This window comes from Typopeltis vanoorti, chromosome 2 (assembly GCF_054136105.1).
Source record: "Typopeltis vanoorti isolate ZY-2024b chromosome 2, IOZ_Tvanoo_1.0, whole genome shotgun sequence".
In the NCBI taxonomy this organism is placed as follows: Eukaryota; Metazoa; Arthropoda; class Arachnida; order Uropygi; family Thelyphonidae; genus Typopeltis; species Typopeltis vanoorti.
Genome location: NC_143550.1, coordinates 167,812,353 through 167,832,851, shown reverse-complemented (window position 1 = coordinate 167,832,851; position 20,499 = coordinate 167,812,353). Strand labels below are relative to the sequence as shown.

Below are 20,499 nucleotides of genomic sequence, written 5' to 3'. Positions count from 1 at the left end.
AAGTGACGTCACTAGGTTAATTCTAAGGCTCCGGAAACTACGCCACTTAAATATACTGTAAAAAAAAAAAAAAAATTGCTACACAACATTATCTATTTAAGGAATTTGTCTATTCTCTTATATAGTGATTTGGAATCTCTCTCTCTCAAAATAAATACATAAATAAAAGAAGAAAAAATCCTCAGTATGTTCCTCCAGTAGTACAAAAATAATTTATGGCAAGAGAGAGATAGTATTATTTATTTAATAAGTTATTTATAAAAGAACTTAAGCGTGGAAAGAATAAACTGTAACAGGTTAAAAATTTAATTACTTAAACACATTGATCACAGACAGGTTAACTTATGAAAAAAATGTTGAATTATATTTGGTCATTCCAACATATAATTAAAATGAAATATATATTGATCTTTAATTGACCATGATTTATAAACATCTAATGCCAACAAGTTTCGCCAAGGGCGTGCTCTCACAACACTAACACAACACGCTCCATGCGTGTAATGTTACGCATCTGTTTCGATTTTTTTAATTTTCACGATAGTGTGACTCCATTTTCTCTGTACCACTTTGAGTTTTCTCTTACCGTTATAAGCCCTGAAGAAGCCGAACAGCCCCGTTAGCGAAACTTGTTGGCATTAGATGTTTATAAAAGTCGAAAAATTCGACTTTGTCGAATTTTTCGTAATTGTCCTTATCTGCCGTGTTAAAGTTTAAAATTTTGAAACTGTCAGAGATAGACCAAAATTCAGATAATATAATACGCCCACATTTTGTAGAGCTTCGCTTGTATTTCTGCCAAGAATAGTCGATTCATGCTGAAGGGGAGAAAGAAATAAAAGATGTACGAATGGGTCGCCAACATGCGAAATCACGTGCTTTACGACCTGTAATAATAAACAAAGTCATCCCAGAAGAAGGATTGATTACCCTATTATTGGAATGGATTCTCCTTTTAGTGACATGCGCAGAAGTGTCGAAGGGTTTCGAATCTGTGGTCGTACTATATCAGATATTATGCTGCCTTATAAACTTTGGGAGGGTGATTAAAAACCGTTTTCAATAAGTTTTCGTATTTGCATTGCTTTCCCTTATAATAATTTTATTAAGAAATACATAAATAAAACAATGTTGAAATTTTGCAATTTTTTTCTCTTGCCTTGGTTATAAGTAAATAATTTATTTATATTGCTTACTGGTATTTAGTATTAAATAGAATTTAAAAACGTTTTTAATATAGTTGTGGAGTCTGCCTGGAAGAAAATTGAGTTTTCAATCTCTTGAGTCTGAATGCCTTGCAAGTTAGGGCCGAGGAGGGCACCGTTGTTGTTAATTTAAATTTTTAATATTTTAAGTTAATATAAATACATTAGAATCATAATAAGTGTAGAATAATCAGTTTCAGTGAATATGTTATAAGAAAGGAAATTTCTAAATCAGCAACAGTCACTCCAAAAAATCTTGCTCATAAGCACAGAAACTTAAATCCGGGGCCTTGAGTGCTGTAAAATGAGCAAATATGAATGAATAAACGACGGAGAATGGTAACACCCATGACATCGATAGTAAATCAAGACATCTTTTCAGTCTTTGTATTATGAAGGATATTTATGTCATTATCGGACAATTTAAGTGATTAATCATGTCCGATGGAAAATCTGTGAGAGAGATAAAGTCTCAGATTATAAACTTATTCATAATTTTATTGTTGAATAAAGATGAATGGAATAAACAAAAAACGGGCGAAGACTAAAAATGCTTCAATTCATTAAATCACTTTCATAATTTATAGTTAAAACTTCATTCAATTTACAATGAACTTAAATAACATTGAAAATTGAATATTTTCCAGAAACAGCTCATCTCGTAGTGTTTGTGTTTAAAAATGTTTGTTGTGAACACAGTTTAATACTAGCGAGCAAAATTTGGAAGTCTACAGCGTGACTAAATCTCTGTACATGTTTAAAATCGTGGGGATCTTTCTTACATTGGTAAAGAAAATAACAAAGAAGAAATCTTTTGAAAACAAAATTGGTAGAGTTCTGTTAAATATGGTAGAGATACGTTTGTTAGAGTCTTTAAACTTTAAACCAGTCTTTATAGTTAAAGACTCTTGTGATATTCCAGGGGAAAAGGACAACTTAGATGCGTTTAGTTTCATTAACTGCGTAAGATAAAATTTCTACACATATCTACATCTTCCAATGCGACTCTGGTTGAGACACAGGAGCTACCGAAAGCAGAAAGAAAGATCATATTCGATTCCATATTTCTTCACGGAATGAGTGTCCATTCAAACTTCTGTTGAACTCGAGTCATTAACTTCTGTTGAAATCTTTGGAGATTTTGAATTATCTGGAAATAGTAAAATAAAAATGAAGATCACTAAGGATTTTGTGCAATTAAATTTCCTAAATAGAGTTAAAGAAAATAAATGTTGATTATGAAATTACCAAAAAAATATGGACACATTCTTGAAGAAAGAATAAAATTTTAAAGTAATGACCTCCGGGTTACAATGAGGAATTGCACGGCCAGACGACTACAGTCTTCCGTATTTTCATAGGATAGCATAAATATTTCAGTCGAAGACAGAAATGACCATCATTAAAACAAGAAAACAAGGTGACATGTTCTTCGGCATGGCCGAAGGGCATGTCACCTTGTTTTCCATCTTTTTCTCAGTATATTGCCAACTGTTCACCTTGGAAAGCTTACCTTCTGAGAAATAGGATATGCAGATATTTTTCCTAACTACTTATCGTTAGACATGAAAAATAAAATTTGCGTTTGAGTGGTTACAATTATGTTACTGTGGTTGGTAGGGTGCCCTCTGACTTTTAGTTGACAGTGTATAAACCGTAATTTGCATTATGTTGGATTTTACCTGATAAATATAAGCAAGATTTTGCAATCGCAGTGCACAAAGTGGCAAGAATGAAGGCCACCGTTGAAAGCTGGGTAAGAATTAACAAATGCATGAGGAATGGATTTTTCCATGCCTCATGCATTTTCAGAATATTCTACTTCACAAATAATTGTGAAGTAGAATATTCTGTGAGATCGATCAGGAAGTGAATGAAAATCGTCAAATGATATCAGGATTATCAGACACAAATTCATTCAAATTCGCTTCTGCATGTCTAAAAATCGCGAAAGGAGGCTTGACTAAAATAAGTTTTGAATATTGCTATCGTTGTACTTTGTTGTTGTTGTTGACCACTGAAAATTTAATTTAATACAGTTGTTTCCGTATAGGCATGCACCTGCCAATACCGATCCTCTTCAATTCTCCGTGCATAGTTCTGTAAGATATGGATCCGGAACAGCCTTCATTAAATACTTCGGTCAATTGCTCCACACAGGAAGTTTTGTTTGTCCCTTTAAGCTTCTCAGACGATTTCTTTCCTGAGTCTTAGGAAAACATTTACGCCTCTTCGACAAGCAAGTAGGTTATTTTCCCACTGATTAAACAGCCGGAATATCTCTCCTTTTGCGAAACCAGTGAGCTCTGCTGTTTTCAAAATCGTGGCGCCAGCCAGACGGGCAACGACAATAAGTCCTGTTGCTTTGTTTTTTCCCCATTGTGATTACACTATTGACGATTGCTTACCAGCATTCTCAAATTGGACTGTACGCGCCGACGCATGTGACCTAGTATTTTGCATTTACGCATATATACAGTATATATACTAGGGGCTCCGCCCCCCTGACGCCTACGGTGCCCAACCCCCCGTGTTCCAGACTGGTAGGCCGGTTCTCCTTGAATTCTGATGACTCGAATTTTGAAGACTCAACACTCGTGGTAGCCCCTGAGTTTCAAAACGTTTCAAATTACTTGACAAAAACGTTACAGCCTACATCCGTTTCAAGCCGACGTCACATCCGTTTCCAATTTCAGCTTATCATTTTATAGTATAGAGTAGATATACAAAATTCACGTGATTTTGACTGTATGGTTTCATTTTTATCGATGTATGAAAATTTTAAGCGTGTATTGCTCATCTTAATTTTCCTGATGCAGTTATCTGAATACTTTAATTTATCAATTAATTGCAGCCAAATCTGCGCAGATTGGGGCACAATGTGTTTGTTTCAAGTTATATTAGAAAACAATAATGAAGGAGAATACTATATTTGGTTGGTATATTTGAATTACTCATAGGTGTAAAATTTGGAAGAGGACGAGGCTTACCTTCTTCGACTACAATACAGTTTCCCATTGTAAATAGGCAACAAAGTTATAAATACATCGAAAATTATATATTATAAACTTGTCTAATTATATATAAAAACTTCCGTCAGTTTACGCTTCACGCACGCAAAACAGACGGAACTCAGAAAACAAAAACAGCAACTCATGACAAATGACAATCTTCAATAACACAATATGTTATTGAAGGTTGTGATTGGTTGACACAATAACCAATCACAACCACTCATTTTTGGGTACTATTGTCTCAGAGTGGTTTAAAACCACTCAGAGTGCCTTCTGAGTGGTTTAAAACTACTAGAACGCTAAGAATTTGACCAGCTGCGCCATCTGTACATATTTTTCAAAGGGCAATTTTGTTTTTCTTTCAGTGGTTTGAACGACTTGGAACTCTAAATTAAAATCCTGCCAAGTCGAGAGAGAGCTCATGGAAGATATGTATATTCATTCTCCTACCTATCGGATACAAAAGTGTAACTTGTGTGAAAGCATATTATCAATAAAAATAATAAAAAATTCAATAAATTCTTTACAAAATATCATAAATGATCTGTTTACTAAATATCATAAATTATGCAAAAAGATCAAATTAAGGATTCTCGTTCTTTCACATCTACTCTCGCTCTTTCTTTCTCAAAAAGATACATAAATAATTTGCGTAATCTCCACTTGCAACCTAGATATGAATTTCAGTGAACTTTGATATTCATCAGACACACACACACACGCATACAAACGTGTTCAAATTTCATAAAAAAAAAAGACTTACTTAGTTCACAATCCTTGGTAGGAACTGGACTATATTTCCCTTCCACTTTCTTAGTTTCATTTGTAGGAGTTGGCTTATTCTTCCGATCCCCTTGTACTCTCCTGCTTTCGTACGCTAAAAGGCAGGCCATAAAAACGCATCCGCCAACTATGAGAATACAGCCAGCAGCACCCGTCAGAGGTCCCATTGTTCGGAGAAGATTTGAACCCATGTACCTATCGTAATTTTCATCTGCAGTGCTAGGTACCACTTCGGTGTACGCTATTATACTCATCGAACCTCCAGCTATGGCAAGTATCAATCCAAGGATTTCAATGGCGATACACCACCAGTAACTGCTTTTCCTTTGGCTATTTTTCATCAATATTAACATTTTGCTTGGATTGAGTAATACACTTGCACATAGAAAATGAAAACCCTAAAATGAAAACGTAGATTGAAAGGCATTAAAACACACATTAAAAGAGATTAAATATACTAAAAGACTTTAAAATGAGATACTAAATTCAGCTCTCAATTAAGGAAGATGTATATCTCTATGCACAAGATACACATCTTTCTTAATTCAACATATATAGCTATTTATGCAAAACTACGATGCCTCACTTTCCCAACAGCACAGTGCATTTCGCAAAGGTCAGTTGAGGTGCTTAGGATCCTGATGCCAACCAATTTTTTTTTTTTTTTTTTTTTTTTTTTTTTGTTGTTGTTGTTGTTGGAGGTGGTCCACTACACCTCACCCACTCCCGGATGAGGAAAAACCAAACATATCTAATTATCCTCATTAAAGTATGACATATGGAACATACAGAAGAAGTCCTTACAGACAAAAATAATGTATCATCGAATTCGGAAAGGCTTCGCCTATCTGCTCGATTTTGGGCGAATAACGGATCTTAAGGAAATGGTGTAGGCTATCAATAATACTTTGCAACATCAGACAGCAAAAATATAAAGTTGGTATCCATCTGTGATCTCATTGATTTTATACAGTTTTTAATTTCGCGCACTGTTATTTTTATTATCACCATTACAATTCGTTACATTTGATTTTATACCGAAGCAGAAGGAGGGGGGGGGGGATGTGGCTTGAATAAATCCAAAATACGAAGGCCAAAATCGAGTCGGTCTCCAGTTATGACCAAGGCTCGGCTTTCCAATTTGTTTTCCTTCTTTTATCGTTTTGTTCGTTTTATTGATTATTCTACGTTAAGCTGGTTTTTATACAATTCTAATGAAGATCATATTAATATTTATAGGTTTTCGGCATCTTTCTTTTTCTCCAGTACCGATATATCACAGCTAAACTGGTCAACTACACAAAGCAGTCACTTCGATAAAGGATTTGTTGTGGGTACCCAGACGGCTTTAGCCACAATTTTGAAATCATTAGAGCTCACTGGTTTCTCAAAAGGTGAGATATCCCGGGTATTTAGTCAGTGGAACATAACCTACATTGTTTGTCTAAGAGACGTGACTGTGGTCCTAAGACATTCTGTCAGGAACCAGATCGCCGTCGTTTGCGAAGGCTTGTACGAACAAACAGAACTTCCTGTGTGCAGTACAGCAATTAACTGAACAATTTAATGAAGGCTGTTCCCGACCCATATCTCACCGAACTATGCGCAGGGAATTGAAGAGGATCGGTACTGGCAATCGCTAGAGGTCCGACACGGTATTTTTGAAATAAACGTTGGTCAATTGGTAGAGCCTCTGCTACTAATGGCTCACGCAAAAAATTAAGCAAGTTTGAGCGCAGTTAGTAGTTGGAAGGGGTTCAATCGTTCGATGTTGTTGTAGGCACAGTCTCCCTCGATGAGTCTTTGTACTCCCTGGAGGTGTGACATAATAATAATAGTAATAATAATTCAGAGGCTGGTATGTGTAGTAGTATGTTAAGGTAGCGGACAGCGGACTCCCCATGGCAGGGCCTTCAGTCTGCTTGTAAAGTTGGTTTTTACAGATAAAGTAGCCTGAATGCATGAGGAAATCAAACGATTTAACTACACCTGGCAGAAAAGCTAGTGATAACAATTGCAGAGTCTCAAGTGTTAAAGTAGTATATAAAGACTAAATGTCGAAGATCGTAACCATACTGTAAGTTTTTATTTTCGTTTTTGCTAAGATATTTTTCACAAAAAGAGCCTGTGTAGCTCAGTGGGAGTGCCTTTCCACTAAATGACGTTAGGCCGTTCGAAGAAAGGCCTAGGTTAAATTCTAGTGGCCGAATAGAGAAACATTTTTTAAGCCTTTCTTCGACCAGTTCTCAAGTTAGTCGATCTCTGGCATGAGGAAGCGGATTATTTCTTCCGGAAACTTCGGTTTTTTTGAGCGGCCAATTCAAGAAAATTGACGGTCTAAACCGCACTATCTGTGACAATAAATATATAATGTTAGGATTAGGGACTATCAGATGTCGGAACTTGTCAGCAGTCTGTTCACTAGATGCCATTTACATTTAGTGATAGTGTTGGGCCATCTATCTCTAATTGGCTACTGGTGGAAAGTGAGCAGCCCTCCCAGTCACCAAAATTATATAGGACTAAATGGCCTTATTTGCTTCCTGTAAAAGAACTGAAAGCGTTAGTAGATAGTTGATTTTTCACAAAAGAACGGAATGTCCAATGAGATCATGAAAGGAACTTTTCGCTATTGCATACACTGTTGGAATCTGTGGACCAATATAAGGATCTACAAACAGTATAATTTAGTGCCTGATTTTTTTTCAGCATGTATGGAAGAATGAAGTTCATTTTTGCGATTGTTTCTCTCCTACTTTGGACAGCAGGACGTTCTGTTGAGAAAACCTGCAATAGCGTCAACCGTACATCATCTATAAGACGTCCACAAAGTCGGGTCTAGAACAGTACGGAGTGAACACCGATCACAGAATCTTGTGGCCTAGGGCCTGTCTTTTATATTGCTTCAATTATTAGGGTTTTTTGTCTATTCAATGATGAAGTTATAGTAAAGAACTAGTATTTGGAGAGATTAACAAAGGAACAGATAACTCAGGATTGCAAGGAAAGCTCAGGATGTTTTTTTTTTTTTTTTGTAAGAATCGGTGTTTTACATAATTTTATGTTTGGCTGAAAGAAGTCCGAATCTTTGGTAGCAGTTAATTAAGAACATTATACACATTCAATCCTCTAAATGTATTTTCTACTATGGGTACTTTCAAACGTCATTAAAATCGCATAAAACTTTTCACTTTTTTTCCCCTTATTGACGAGCATATAGTATTCGAGAAACTAGGGTATAGGAAGGTATTTCTGCGAAAGAATATAGCTATTTATCAATAATTAATGTCTGATCGCTTAATTATCGATATTGATATTTAATCATGTGGTAACACCAATTAGATTTTCCTTAAGATTTAATAATGAAAGATTATATGTGATATTCAAACTAAGTTTTGCTGAAAAATACATATATCACCTGTGATGATTTCAAAATCTATGAATTTAATATTTAATTTAATACTATCACCGAGCTGAAAGCAAACAGATCAGAAGAGAGAATCTGTTGCGGAGATAAAAAACTGCATAGTGACCAAAATAGGTAAGATTAAGTTCGGAAAGAGAGATGTGCCAGTAACGCTGGAAGCCATCCAATATCGGAAGAAAAAGAATAGGATGCGAAATATTGAAACAATGATAAGCACCACCTAACCATGAATGTGGTAGTTGCGATCAACTTAAGTTTGATACTTAAAAAAGGAAACAATTTGCAATCTGAAGGACTCACTTAACTGAAAAGGACCCTACCCTTTGCGAGACGTACAAGTATATGCATCTGTTATTATTATTCAAACTTCAATGGACTTAAAAGACTCATGGCAATCGATGAGTCTTGCGTCTTATTGTGTCTGACAATCACAATGGTTACTTTAAACCCATTAATATTAACACGTCACCTTGGGCAACACATTATTACTTCCATTCAGAAAAACCTACTTTTCACTTCCTTATTTATAAATATATAACTTCCAAACATTAGGCATGCTTTTCCTGATCCTGTTACCATACGAAAAAACTCAATTCGCATTGCTGTCCAATCACACCGAGAACCTTGACTGGCAAAGTGCAAAAAAGAGTCAATTCATGTTGAAGGGGAGAAAGGAATAAGGCGATGTACGAATTCGTCACCAACACGCGAAATCAACGTACCTTATACGTAAAATTTTCCAACTGTTGTGCAAGCAAAATAGTTACAACCTTAAAAACTAAAATTTTCATAAAAGAAAAGCTAATTTTCCGAAGTATAATAATAAACACTCATCATTGATGATCCTATTATCAGAATGGATTCGCCTTCTTCTGCCATGCGCAGAAGGGTTTCGCATATGTGGTTGAACAGTATCTATGTTTCAATATTTGTAATCTTCATTCTTTCAATCACTTCTCATAGTGAATATTTCAAAATTCGAATACTACCTTGGCTATTCTAAATGATCTCCAATGTATATTTATCATTAAACTTGATGACTAAATCCATATTCCATATGGAATTTGGATTTAGTCATCAGTGGCAACGCCTAATCACTTTCTTATCGCAACTAAATTCAATTGCTATCAGCAGAGAATTTCTACTTTCCTCTCTCTCTTTCTCCTCAAAAAATTAAAATACAAAAAACTGTCCTTTATGTTTTGCAGGGAACTTCTAAGGAAAGTACCCTGAGTTCAATCTCCTCTGTCTAGAGTAACAACCTTGCGCTCAGCTTTTCATCCCGCAAAACAGACAAACCGCTAGATGAACACACACGCAATAAACAACATGATACACTGCCCTCGCAGCCGTAGTTGTTTCAACCATAACTCCAAATATATTACAATTACAAATAAATAGCCCAAATAGATTTCCACTCATCTGACCATAGTGTCAGTCAACTCAAATTTTTTCGAAGAGACATAAATCTCCTAACTCTTCATACAACAGAAAATGCTTCCTTTCAAAACGTGGGTTACACATCAATGCACAAAATAAATAGCAGTCCGAGTCGAAAACCGTTGCCCATTTATAGCAAATTAACAAATGCTATAGTACAACCGACACACGACTTTAATGCTCTAAGTTCCACAACCTTTAGAGTAAGGGATTGATATTAAAAATAATAATAAATACCCTACACTCTGGAAATCAGCCGATGTTTAAGAAGCATGACAGATCCTACCATCAAACTCTCGCTGTCTTTCTCAACTCAGGTCTCTTTAAAGTAAAGGACAGAACCATCATCAGCTAACACCTGTGCTATCTTGAAAGTACCACCAATGCCGTTCAACAAGGTATCTACTCACGTATGTCACATCTCTCTGGATAAGCACCCTGGAAATATTTGACGAATCCCAAATGGTTGCACCAGATATTTCCAACCGGGTCTTCCAGAACTTATTAAGTAAGCTTCTATAATGTGGTTTTCTCGTGACTTCTGCAACTGGGTAGTTAGTTTCCTTACTGGACAAACATCGTGTGTGATGGTTGATGATTTCCTATCTTCTAATTATGCAACTAATGCTAAAGTCCTCAAGGTTTTGTCCTTTCATCCACCCTTTTTGTCAATACATCAATGACCTGCTCCAGTTGACAACTAATCCAATACACTGTTTTGCCGACGACAGTACACACTACACTACACTACATTCCTTCTTCTCCATTGGCAAACGCTGCACCAAACAAACCACCACAACTCGCAGAGCAACAACCGCTGTAAGGCTAAATTGTGATCTCCAAATCATTTTTCGATGTGGCTCGGATAACCTTGTCAATTTCAACGCCCGCAAAACATAGTTCTGCCTGTTTCCCACAAAAAAGAAACATATTATCCCAGCCTTACCTTTGATAACACCCAAATATAAAGACAAGATGAGATATCTTGAGGATTATCTTGTCATTAAGACCTCTTGGCATAAAAACATTACAGCCATCGCCTCCTGGGCATCCCAAAAATTAGAATTCCTCTTTCGTTCAACGCATTATTTTATAACTGAACAGCTATTAACACTGTAAAAATCACAAATGCACCCATCCAATGAATACTGCTTGCATATCTAAGAGCTCCCTAAACGTACTCAATGCAATGCAGAAGAGAGCAGTGAGACCGATCAACGATTCATCTCTTACCAATTTACTCGTAACCACTTTCGCACAGCCGTCTAGTATCTACTGAATGCATCTTCTATAAATATTTCTACGGTAAATGTTCTTCAGAACTATTATTAGTAGTTCCTCTACCAAATGCATTGAAACACGTTCAGCTACCACCCAAAGTCAAACTCCATACTCATAGAACAAGTTTCTCTTCCTCGTCCTTTATCCCTGCTACTGCTGTATTGTGGCACAGCCTTCCCTCCCATGTGTTCTTCAAGGAATACAATGCACAAGCCTTCAAATCCAATGTAAACAGTTCCTTGTTTCCCGATTACCTTCCCAAACGTGGCACTAATGTGCTGTAGGTTGACCAACCAACCTCTCGTATATGGGCCCAACACAAAAACAAATAAATGAATAAATAAATGCAGTAGATACTAGACGCCTGCACGAAAGTGGATGGACATGAGTTGGTAAGAGATGAGTCGTTATTCAGTCTAAGGGAAGGTCTTGTTTCAGCGATCGGTGTGTTTAATAATATAGTGAGACGTTTTAAATGAAAATTTATTTTATGTATTTTTTTTTTATCTTGGGCTCATACACGAAAGATTGGTTGGTCAACCTATGGTACATTAGTACCGTGTATGAGAAGGGAACTGGAACGCGAGTAACTTGTTCACAGTGGATGATTTGAAGGTCTGTCTGTACATTGTATTCCTTGGGAAACGCATATGACCAGGTGTGGCAGAAGGTTCTATTAAGTCAACTTCCATCATTTGGTCTGTCTCGTGACTTCTGCAACTGGACAGCCAGTTTCCTCACTGAACAAACACTACATGTGATGGTTGATGGTGCCCTATCTTCTAACTATAGGTTGTACCATAGGTTGAGCAACCAATCTCTCGTGTATGAGCCCAACATGAAAAAAAAAAAAATAAATAAAATAAATAAAAAATCTCCATTTAAAAGGGGTCACCATATTGTTAAACATAACGAACTCACTGAAACAAGACCCTCCCTTAACGGTCATGCTGTCAGCTCTTCATTTCTTTTCTCCTGTATTGTTGGTCGTTCAAGTCTTCAAAGCCTTCACCATTACTATCACTAATGTTATTCAAAAACTGGCATGTAGTCCATTTCCCATAGGCATCAATTCAAAAAACTTTAATTTTTTAAAAGATAATTTTACAATAGTTTAATACAGGCGCTGATTTATAAAAGTAAAACTGGCGCAAATTCAAAAGTTAAACAACCATATTATTGTTATTACGTTACATCTCCAAGTAGTCCGAGGACTCATGATGGAAGGACATTAGAACCCACTGTCTACACTACTTAATCCACCATCTACTGACTACTACTAATATATTTTTGTTAATCGCGTGTGTTTTGTATCCGATTTTCTTGTATGTAGGATGAAAAATCCCAAGTTTAGCTGAAAAAGTGCATATAATGATCATCTCCTCATGACATGAATTGAAGTGTCTTTTCCTATCAAAGGGCAGAATCGATGTTCTTCTAACCGCATATTAAAGTCTTAAAATTATAAGAGGGTAATTTAATTTACATAATATATATATATATATATATATATATATATATATATATATAGGCATTTAACAAACATAACACACTCGCCTCATTGTCTTAGATGTGACAGCCCTAATTCGAAAACAATGTAATCCTACAACAAGCTATTGAACTTTCGCAATCTGTTAAAATATTCGATATATGGAATACACGTGTATTGAATATATATCACGATGCATTGAATATCACATGTATTCAATACAGCTTTATAAATATGAAAATAAGTAACGAGTTAATTTTTTTAATGAAATCGTTATATTTTAATGTTTTTTAATATCTGTTTTTTATTTTTTATTTTTTTAATTCACTGCTATTAATTCGATATTCTTCATTCATGTACTGCAATTGAAAACGAATTCAAATAACTACAGCACAGAATAAAAATACATAATCGTAGCCAAGCGTGGTGCAGGAGATCGCCTTTAAACGACGTTTGGATTAAATTTAAATTTTAAGCTAAAAGGATGGCTATATAATCTTCTCCGTGTTTAGTAATTCTCGAAGTGATAATCTTCCTTAGAGCTGTAAGCTCTTTTAACTAAACACAAAGACGTTACTACTGCCATCAACACTATCTACCGCCCACCACCATAACAATATATATATATATTTTTTTTTTAAATTTTATTTGTCTGTAAATTGCGTGTGTTCTCATGGCCAATTTGCTTGCATGCTGAAAAACAGTTTCTGGGAGGAAAACCATGCTTAAGAGGATAAGTCACCTTCACTTGAAAAAACCCATCTAAAGATTTCTCACGGCACATAGAGAATTGAACTCAGGTCTTTTCCAATCAAAGAGGGAATATCCCGTTGTTCTTCCACTTGCGCCATAGTTGCGGTTATAATTATCCTCATATAATTTAAGAATTATTTAAAGAATTTAGGAATTTAAAGAATTATTTCAAAAAAATCTGCTAACGCTTTTTATTCCAGTATATATATATAGAGAGAAGGCAAATTCGTTTTAACTCTAACTTTTTTGGAGACTGAATGGGCAGTTCAATATCCATTGGTAGCCAATTAGAGAGAGCTGGCTCAGGCTATCACTAATTTAAGCAGCCCGCAGTAAGGGGACGATTCACCAAGTGCCGCCATCTCGTGGTCTCTTACCCTAACACAATATTTTTAATCTTGAATAGTGTGGGTTCTACAGTCGATTTTCTTGAGTTTATCGGAAGAAAAACCCAAGTTTCCTGGAGAAAAAACCTGCTTGTCCGTGTCAGAGATCGACTAACTCGGGAACCTGGTCGGAAAAAAAAGTCCTCTGGTCGGCAACTAGACTTGAACTTAACCAATTTTCAGTTGATTTAGTGCTGATGTATACTTGAATCGAATCTTTCCGATTTAATTACAAACGTGTTATTTATTTATTTTTAATTTCTCACCAGTAGAAAAGAATATTAATATAACCGATTTCTTAATTGACAATTGACAATTGACATTTATGTCTTTAAGGGTGAAGCAAGATGCTTTTCATATTCCCCGCTATCTGTCGTGGTTACAGTGAGGGTAAAATTTACGAGCAGTTTGCTCGCCCTGAATGGGCATGGAGATTATGCATCGTTATAGGAGGCTAATATAGTTTTTGGTCTTCTATATTTGAATATGTCCGTTGGCTCATATGCTGCAGCTTGTTGAATCAAATCATTGGGGTGTGTGGACGTCTTTAGAAAAAACTTGGAAGCTAAGGATTGTAGATAAGAGAGAATATATGGAATATTTGTGTCTCTATGGAGCTGGCTGTTTCTAACATACCACGGGGCGTTCAGAATCATTCTCAAGCACTTGTTCTGCACACGCTGAATCTTGATAATGTTAGCGTTAGAGGTGTGGCTCCAGGCTGGAGAGGCATAGGTGATTATGGGACGAATCGTCATCTGGTAAAGTTGCAATTTGATTCTGTTGCTGAGCTTGCTATTTCTATTAATTAGCGGGTAAATCTGAGCTATGGCTTTAGATGCTTTTGCACATGCAGACTTGATATGTTGGTTGAAAGATAGCTTTTTGTCGAGAATTACACCCAGGTAATTTGTTTCTGTCTGCCAGGGAATTTTAGTATTGAATAGTAACACATCTCCTGCAGGAGACATTGGCCTTTTTGAGAAAAGAACCGCTGAGCTTTTCAGGGGGTTGACTTCCAATCTCCACCTAGAGAACCAACCCTCCAGCTTTAGAATGTTTTCTTGAAGCTTTCTAGTAACGAAGTGGGGTCTGAGGGATCTGGTTAGTATTGCCGTATCGTCCGCATACAGCGCTAAAATGGAAGTCATCGGATTGTGAGGGATGTCTGACATGTATACAGAAAACAGCAATGGAGCCAGTAGAGATCCCTGTGGCACTCCAGCAAAGATATGGCGCTGGGACGATATAGAACCGTTAATTTTAACTTGCATTGTTCTATTCTGAAGATATGAACGGATTAGATGAACCATTTTTAGTGAGATGCCGGCTGAGATAAGTTTGTGCAGGAGTCCAAAATGCCAGATTTTATCAAATGCTTTAGATAGGTCTAGGAAAACAGCTCCTGTGTACTGGCGCCAGTTGTAGCTGGTGATGATATATTCCACAATTCTATGGATTTGCTGGGTAGTACTATGGTGTTGCCGAAAACCAAACTGTTCTTTAGGGAGGATGTTTAGGTCATTTATTGAGGTTTGGAGTCGTGAGAGGATGACCTTCTCTGCAATCTTACCCAGGTTGGAGATGAGACTGATTGGACGATAATTCTGCGGTAAGTGTGGGTCTTTGCCTGGCTTATGTATAGGAATCACATCAGCCAGTTTCCAGGTGGAAGGAAAATAGTGAAGTCTTAAGATTGCATTTATTATACTGGTCAGATGCACTATAGCTTTTCGAGGCAGCAGCTTGATCACCCTGTTTGAGATGCTGTCTGGTCCAGGAGCTTTATTGTTCTTAAGTTTTTTAATAATATCATATAATTCAACAGGTGATGCGGGTGCAATATGATCAGCACTGGTATCCGGGAGGTTTAGTGCATGTCTAACCTGTCTGTGGATTTTATACAGATGATTGAAATCAATGTTGTTATAAGATGGTTTGCACTGATCCTCAAGATTTTTAAGTATGGCTTCTGCCTTATCTGCATCTGTGTGGATTAGGCCCTGGTTTGAGATTATAGGGGGGAGGGATCTGTTTTTGTTTTTGATGTTTCTCAGTAGGCCCCAGATAGAGTGATCAATAGGTGAGATAGAGGCTAACTTTTTATCCCAAACTTCGTTTCTATGCGTTTTAAGTGCATCTCTTACTGCTCCATTCAATCTATTAAGCACTGTCTTATCCTGAGGAGCGCGAGTGTTACGAAATCTCTTCCTAGCTCTGTTCTTCTCTCTGATCAGGTCCATAATGTCCTCAGGCAAACGATCAGGCTTGGAAACAGGTTTCTGGAAGGTTGCAACCATTATAGCGGACTTAATCTGTTGGGTGAGGCTAGTCACTGCAGAATCCACATCTTCTGGTGTGCATATGTGTGGGACGGGTCCTATTTGATCCCGAAGTGCTTTAGACAATCTCTCCCACGATATGCCTGAATGAGGAGGAGACAGGCATTCTTGTTCTCCCAATTGCAGTAGAATTGGGTTGTGATCCGACGACAGCTCGTTTAGTGATGTAAGGCTGTACTGTAGTTTAATGTCTTGCAGGATGGCTATATCCAAGATGTCAGCAGTGCCAGATGTACTGAGATGAGTTGGTTCGGTAGGTCCAGCCACAACAGCATGGTTTAATCCTGTGTAGCTAGAAAGGATACGACCATTTTTGTTAGTGGATTTACTGTTCCAAGCAGGATGCTTTGCATTGAGGTCTCCAGCGATGATGATCGGTCCTTTTACTCCAAGGATGGCATCCAGATCTGAGGTCAATAATGTCTTTAATGGAGGGTTGTAAGCAGAAAAAATTTTGAGGTTCCCAATTGAGTTTGTGAGAACATTGATTCCTGTGATTTCGAGGTTGGTGGTAGTAGGGTTGGTTATTGAGTGATGATTGATATAGCTTTTGATAAGAGTGGCTGTACCTCCACCTCTATACCCAAGCCTGTCGTTTCTGTAAATCTGATACCCTCTGATTTTCAGGGTGTCAGCAGGCCTCAGGTGAGTTTCATTAATTAGCAGTATATCTGGGTTGTATCTATTATTAAATTCCTGGATTTCTAATAGTTTGTTTTTTATACCGTTGGCATTCCAACCGATAATCCTAAGAGAGTTTGGGACGATTTTTTTCCTATGCATCAGAGAGTGCAGATAATATGGATTGGGTTTGCTGTAGGAATCTTTTTGTGACACTTAAGGATGGATTTGAGTTGCTGAAATCCTGGAGCATGTTTGCAAGAGAAGAGGTGATAACAGCTGATAGATTTGAGTGTGGAGTATTCCGGTTCTGGGTTTGTACTATCTGTTTGGAGCGGGCCACATCAGCATATGTTCTTACTTGATGTTGAAGATTCGTTTTCTTAAGGGGCTCAGTTAATGATGGGCGAGCACCAGTTGTCATGTTCTCACTCTTGGAGAACTGAGTAGCCTGAGCTTCAGGAACTCTCGCATTAGATGACGAGGTAGATTGATGACTGGGATCATTCCATCTGTTTTTGGGATGATGCATACACCCTCTATAATTAGCAGGGTGGGGACCCCCACAATTAGCGCACTTAGCCGGGGTGGTTTTTGGCTTGGCGCAGGTGTTTGTGGGGTGATTCTCGCCACATTTTACGCATCTGAACTGAGCTTTGCATAGCTTCTGGGCATGGCCAAATTTTTGGCACCGGTGGCACTGCCCAGAAGATGATTTCTTTCTCAATGGTTCTGTGGTGATTTTGAGTCCACAGATTGATTTTAAATTATAAATGTCTTTGTAGATGTTATGAATTTCTACTAAGACTAAAGGCATAGGTGTCTTATTTGATCTAAACATTCTAGTGACCTTTATGGGGGGTAGTTCCTGTAGGTTAAGGTCAGTAACTATTTCATCTGTGTCAATATCCTCAGAGACTCCTCGTAAGACTACTTTCAGATTTTTTTCAGAGGCAAGTGAAAATGTGTGATATTGGGTTCCTCTAGTATCCAGTTCCTTTGTAAGGTTTCTATAGTCAGCCACCGTGGTGGGCTGAATTCGTATTCCCTCGTCTGCATTTTTAGCAGACGTGTAATGAATTTGTGAATTTGCCATGATGGTTCTGAGTGTTGTCCATCTCTGCTTTTCCCTTAGGATAATCGGTGGCACCTTTTCATTGTGGGAAACAGAGGGATCTGAAATGGGAACATCCTCTTCCATACCAACAACATTTGTTGATTCAGCAGCAAGAATTTTTCTCTTCTTACGTGCGTGAGTTTCTTCTTGATCAGAAGGATTAGAGGTAGAGACAACTAGATTGAGTTTTTCCTCCACTTGTGGGGAGTCTTCATTTTCCTCAACTTCAACTTCAGGTGAGGAATACAAATTTAAGTAGCCGGGCCAATCCCGTTCAAACTTTTTGAGGAGCTTTTTAATAAAACTGAGTGCTAGCTTTTTATCGAGTGACTCAATAATTGTGTCGGGGTCAATCATGCTAGTAGGCCATGTCAACTTGAACTTCTTTTGTAGTTTATCAATGAGTTCAAGAGCTGGCTCTCTTTCGAGCAGATCAGCAAATACGTCCAGGTCAGGCACGCTCATATCGATTTAGTTGCGTATGTGCGTTAATAAAATATCCCGCAGGTCTAAAGACCTGCCAGCAGAAGTTTTTGTAAAATATCCCGCAGCCGCAAAGGACTACCAGCAATATCAAGCATAGGCGCGTCAACTAGCAACAAGATGTTAAAATACAACAACGACACTAATGGCAGTAGGCCTAGCGTATCGCCTTTGCGAAGTCAGTTGACTTACCTTGTATGGGAAATAAAATGTAAAATGCCTGTTTATTGCGGCAAGCAAATAACTGATATTACTAATGAATATAAGCATAAATCTCTGAAAACTTATCAGTCAAATACACAATTCACCATCAATAACACACGACACAAAACACTAACACGCGAGCCGCCATTTTTCCACTCAGTCCTCTCCAGACATTTCTTAATTCTTAACTCCCATGCACATATATAGGGTGGTTCAAAATTCCACGTACAAACTCTGATGGGAAGTAGAGACAGTGGTGTAGCTAGAGCTTTTGCCGCTCGGGGCAGTCCCTGAGTTTGCCGCCCCTCTCAATACACACCAAAATACTACAAAAAAAAAAAAAAAAGTCAAAACGACGTATAGGGAAATAAATTAAAACACTATGTTTATTTTTGAAGTAAAACTTTAATTTCAACATTCTAAAATGTTATTTTTCTTGCTTTTCTGTTAGCAAAATCATCGATAACATTGTCGAAGTCTATTTCATAGTAATGTAGGTAATTCTTAATCTATTTTATTTAGAAAAACTCCTCTCACAACCAGCAACGATTACAGCAATTGTGAGGAAAATTCGCTGTAGCATTACAATAGTTGGAACTGAGTTCTCGAGACTGTAATTTAGAATTAACTGCAAAAGTTCAAAAATGTTCAAAGTGCCGCTTGGGGAGGACCCTCCCCCTCTAGCTACGCCTCTCGGTAGAGAACATCAAAATCAACCATATTCACATAGGAAAGCATGACCGGAAACGCCACCCGAAAGTGATAGGTGGCGCTGTTCGCCACCTAGCAGCTCACCAGTGATCAATTGGGGCTTCTTCATTTAAGCTTTCGACGTCGTACGAAGAACATGCGTCATTTTACGAACGCTGAGGTGGCAGACATGCACCTCGTTTACCATATTGAACTGTTCAGTAACGCCTAATAAAGTTTCTTACACTACCTACTGCCTTGCGTTATTTCTGTATCTTTGTGTCTCTGTTAGTACCTTCCGGTGGCGTTTCCGGTCATGCTTTCCTATGTGAATATGGTTGATTTTGATGTTCTACCTACCTCCCCATAAAGTTTGTACGTGGAATTTTGAACCACCCTGTAGCTGTTATTATGTCATAGCTTATGTAAACTCTCGTTGGAATTGATAATTTTATTATTATTCTAGACATTCCAGATAATACGAACACATACTTCTATAGAACTAATCATAAATTCAATAAAATGATGTTAAAACCATTATAATCGCTGTATTTAGTTGCTTAGAGAATTTGAATTCTTACACCGCTGCTTATCTCGTTGTCGAAAAGGAGAAGATATATATATATATATATATATATACATATAAACAATAAGTATACTAATACAAAATAAACGCCCACTTTTTTATAATTTACATCTTACCTAAAGTTTTTATCTAAATCCAATTTCGAGAATCCTAAGCAATAGTTCTCGTATCATCCACTTTCACTTAAATTTCACCGTGACATACAAACGCAACATAATTAAAACATAAAGCTGAACAATTTGAAATACAGCGCCCTCATTGAAAACAGCAAACACAGGTACTTAAGTGATAAAAGTGTTTCAGGAGTTTCACTTTGATAAGAAACAATTGAATAACGATAAATAAATCCAATAAGTAAGGTCAGAGAAATCATTTTTTTTTTTAGATTTGCGATTGGTTTCGAAATACTGAGAAAGATAAAATGAATCCTTTAGCAAACTAACATTTATATTAAGTAGCGAAGAGCCTTGACGAGCTGCAGTTAAATAAATTTGGAGAGTAAAATATTTTATTATTATTAAAAATATTAAAATTGCTGCTCCCAAATAGGCAAATCAATGTTTTCATATTACATAAAAATTGATAATAATTTACAAAAATATTTATATAAATAATATAAACACTGAATTAATAGTCTAGCAATCTAAAAGAAGTGCATACACGCATTAGGCGAGATAG

The 20,499-nt window shown here is 37.0% G+C and overlaps 1 protein-coding gene across 1 annotated transcript; it reads right to left on the bottom strand.

Moving 5' to 3' along the window:
- Window positions 1-1,659: 1,659 nt before the first annotated feature.
- On the bottom strand, window positions 1,660-20,021 carry LOC150109625 (uncharacterized). The gene is made up of 3 exons (XM_090409301.1): window positions 19,938-20,021; window positions 4,983-5,400; window positions 1,660-2,355 (listed from the first exon to the last, which is right to left on the bottom strand). The coding sequence occupies exons 2-3, from the start codon at window positions 5,353-5,355 to the stop codon at window positions 2,294-2,296; spliced, it is 435 nt and encodes a 144-aa protein (XP_090265427.1). The 5' UTR covers window positions 5,356-5,400; window positions 19,938-20,021; the 3' UTR covers window positions 1,660-2,293.
- Window positions 20,022-20,499: the final 478 nt, after the last annotated feature.

Coding starts and splice junctions, on each gene's coding strand:
- LOC150109625 (XM_090409301.1), bottom strand. CDS start 5,355: ATGTTAATATTGATGAAAAATAGCCAAAGGAAAAGCAGTTACTGGTGG. Junction 2,356..4,982: donor TACCAAGGATTGTGAACTAA/GTAAGTCTTTTT, acceptor TACTATTTCCAG/ATAATTCAAAATCTCCAAAG.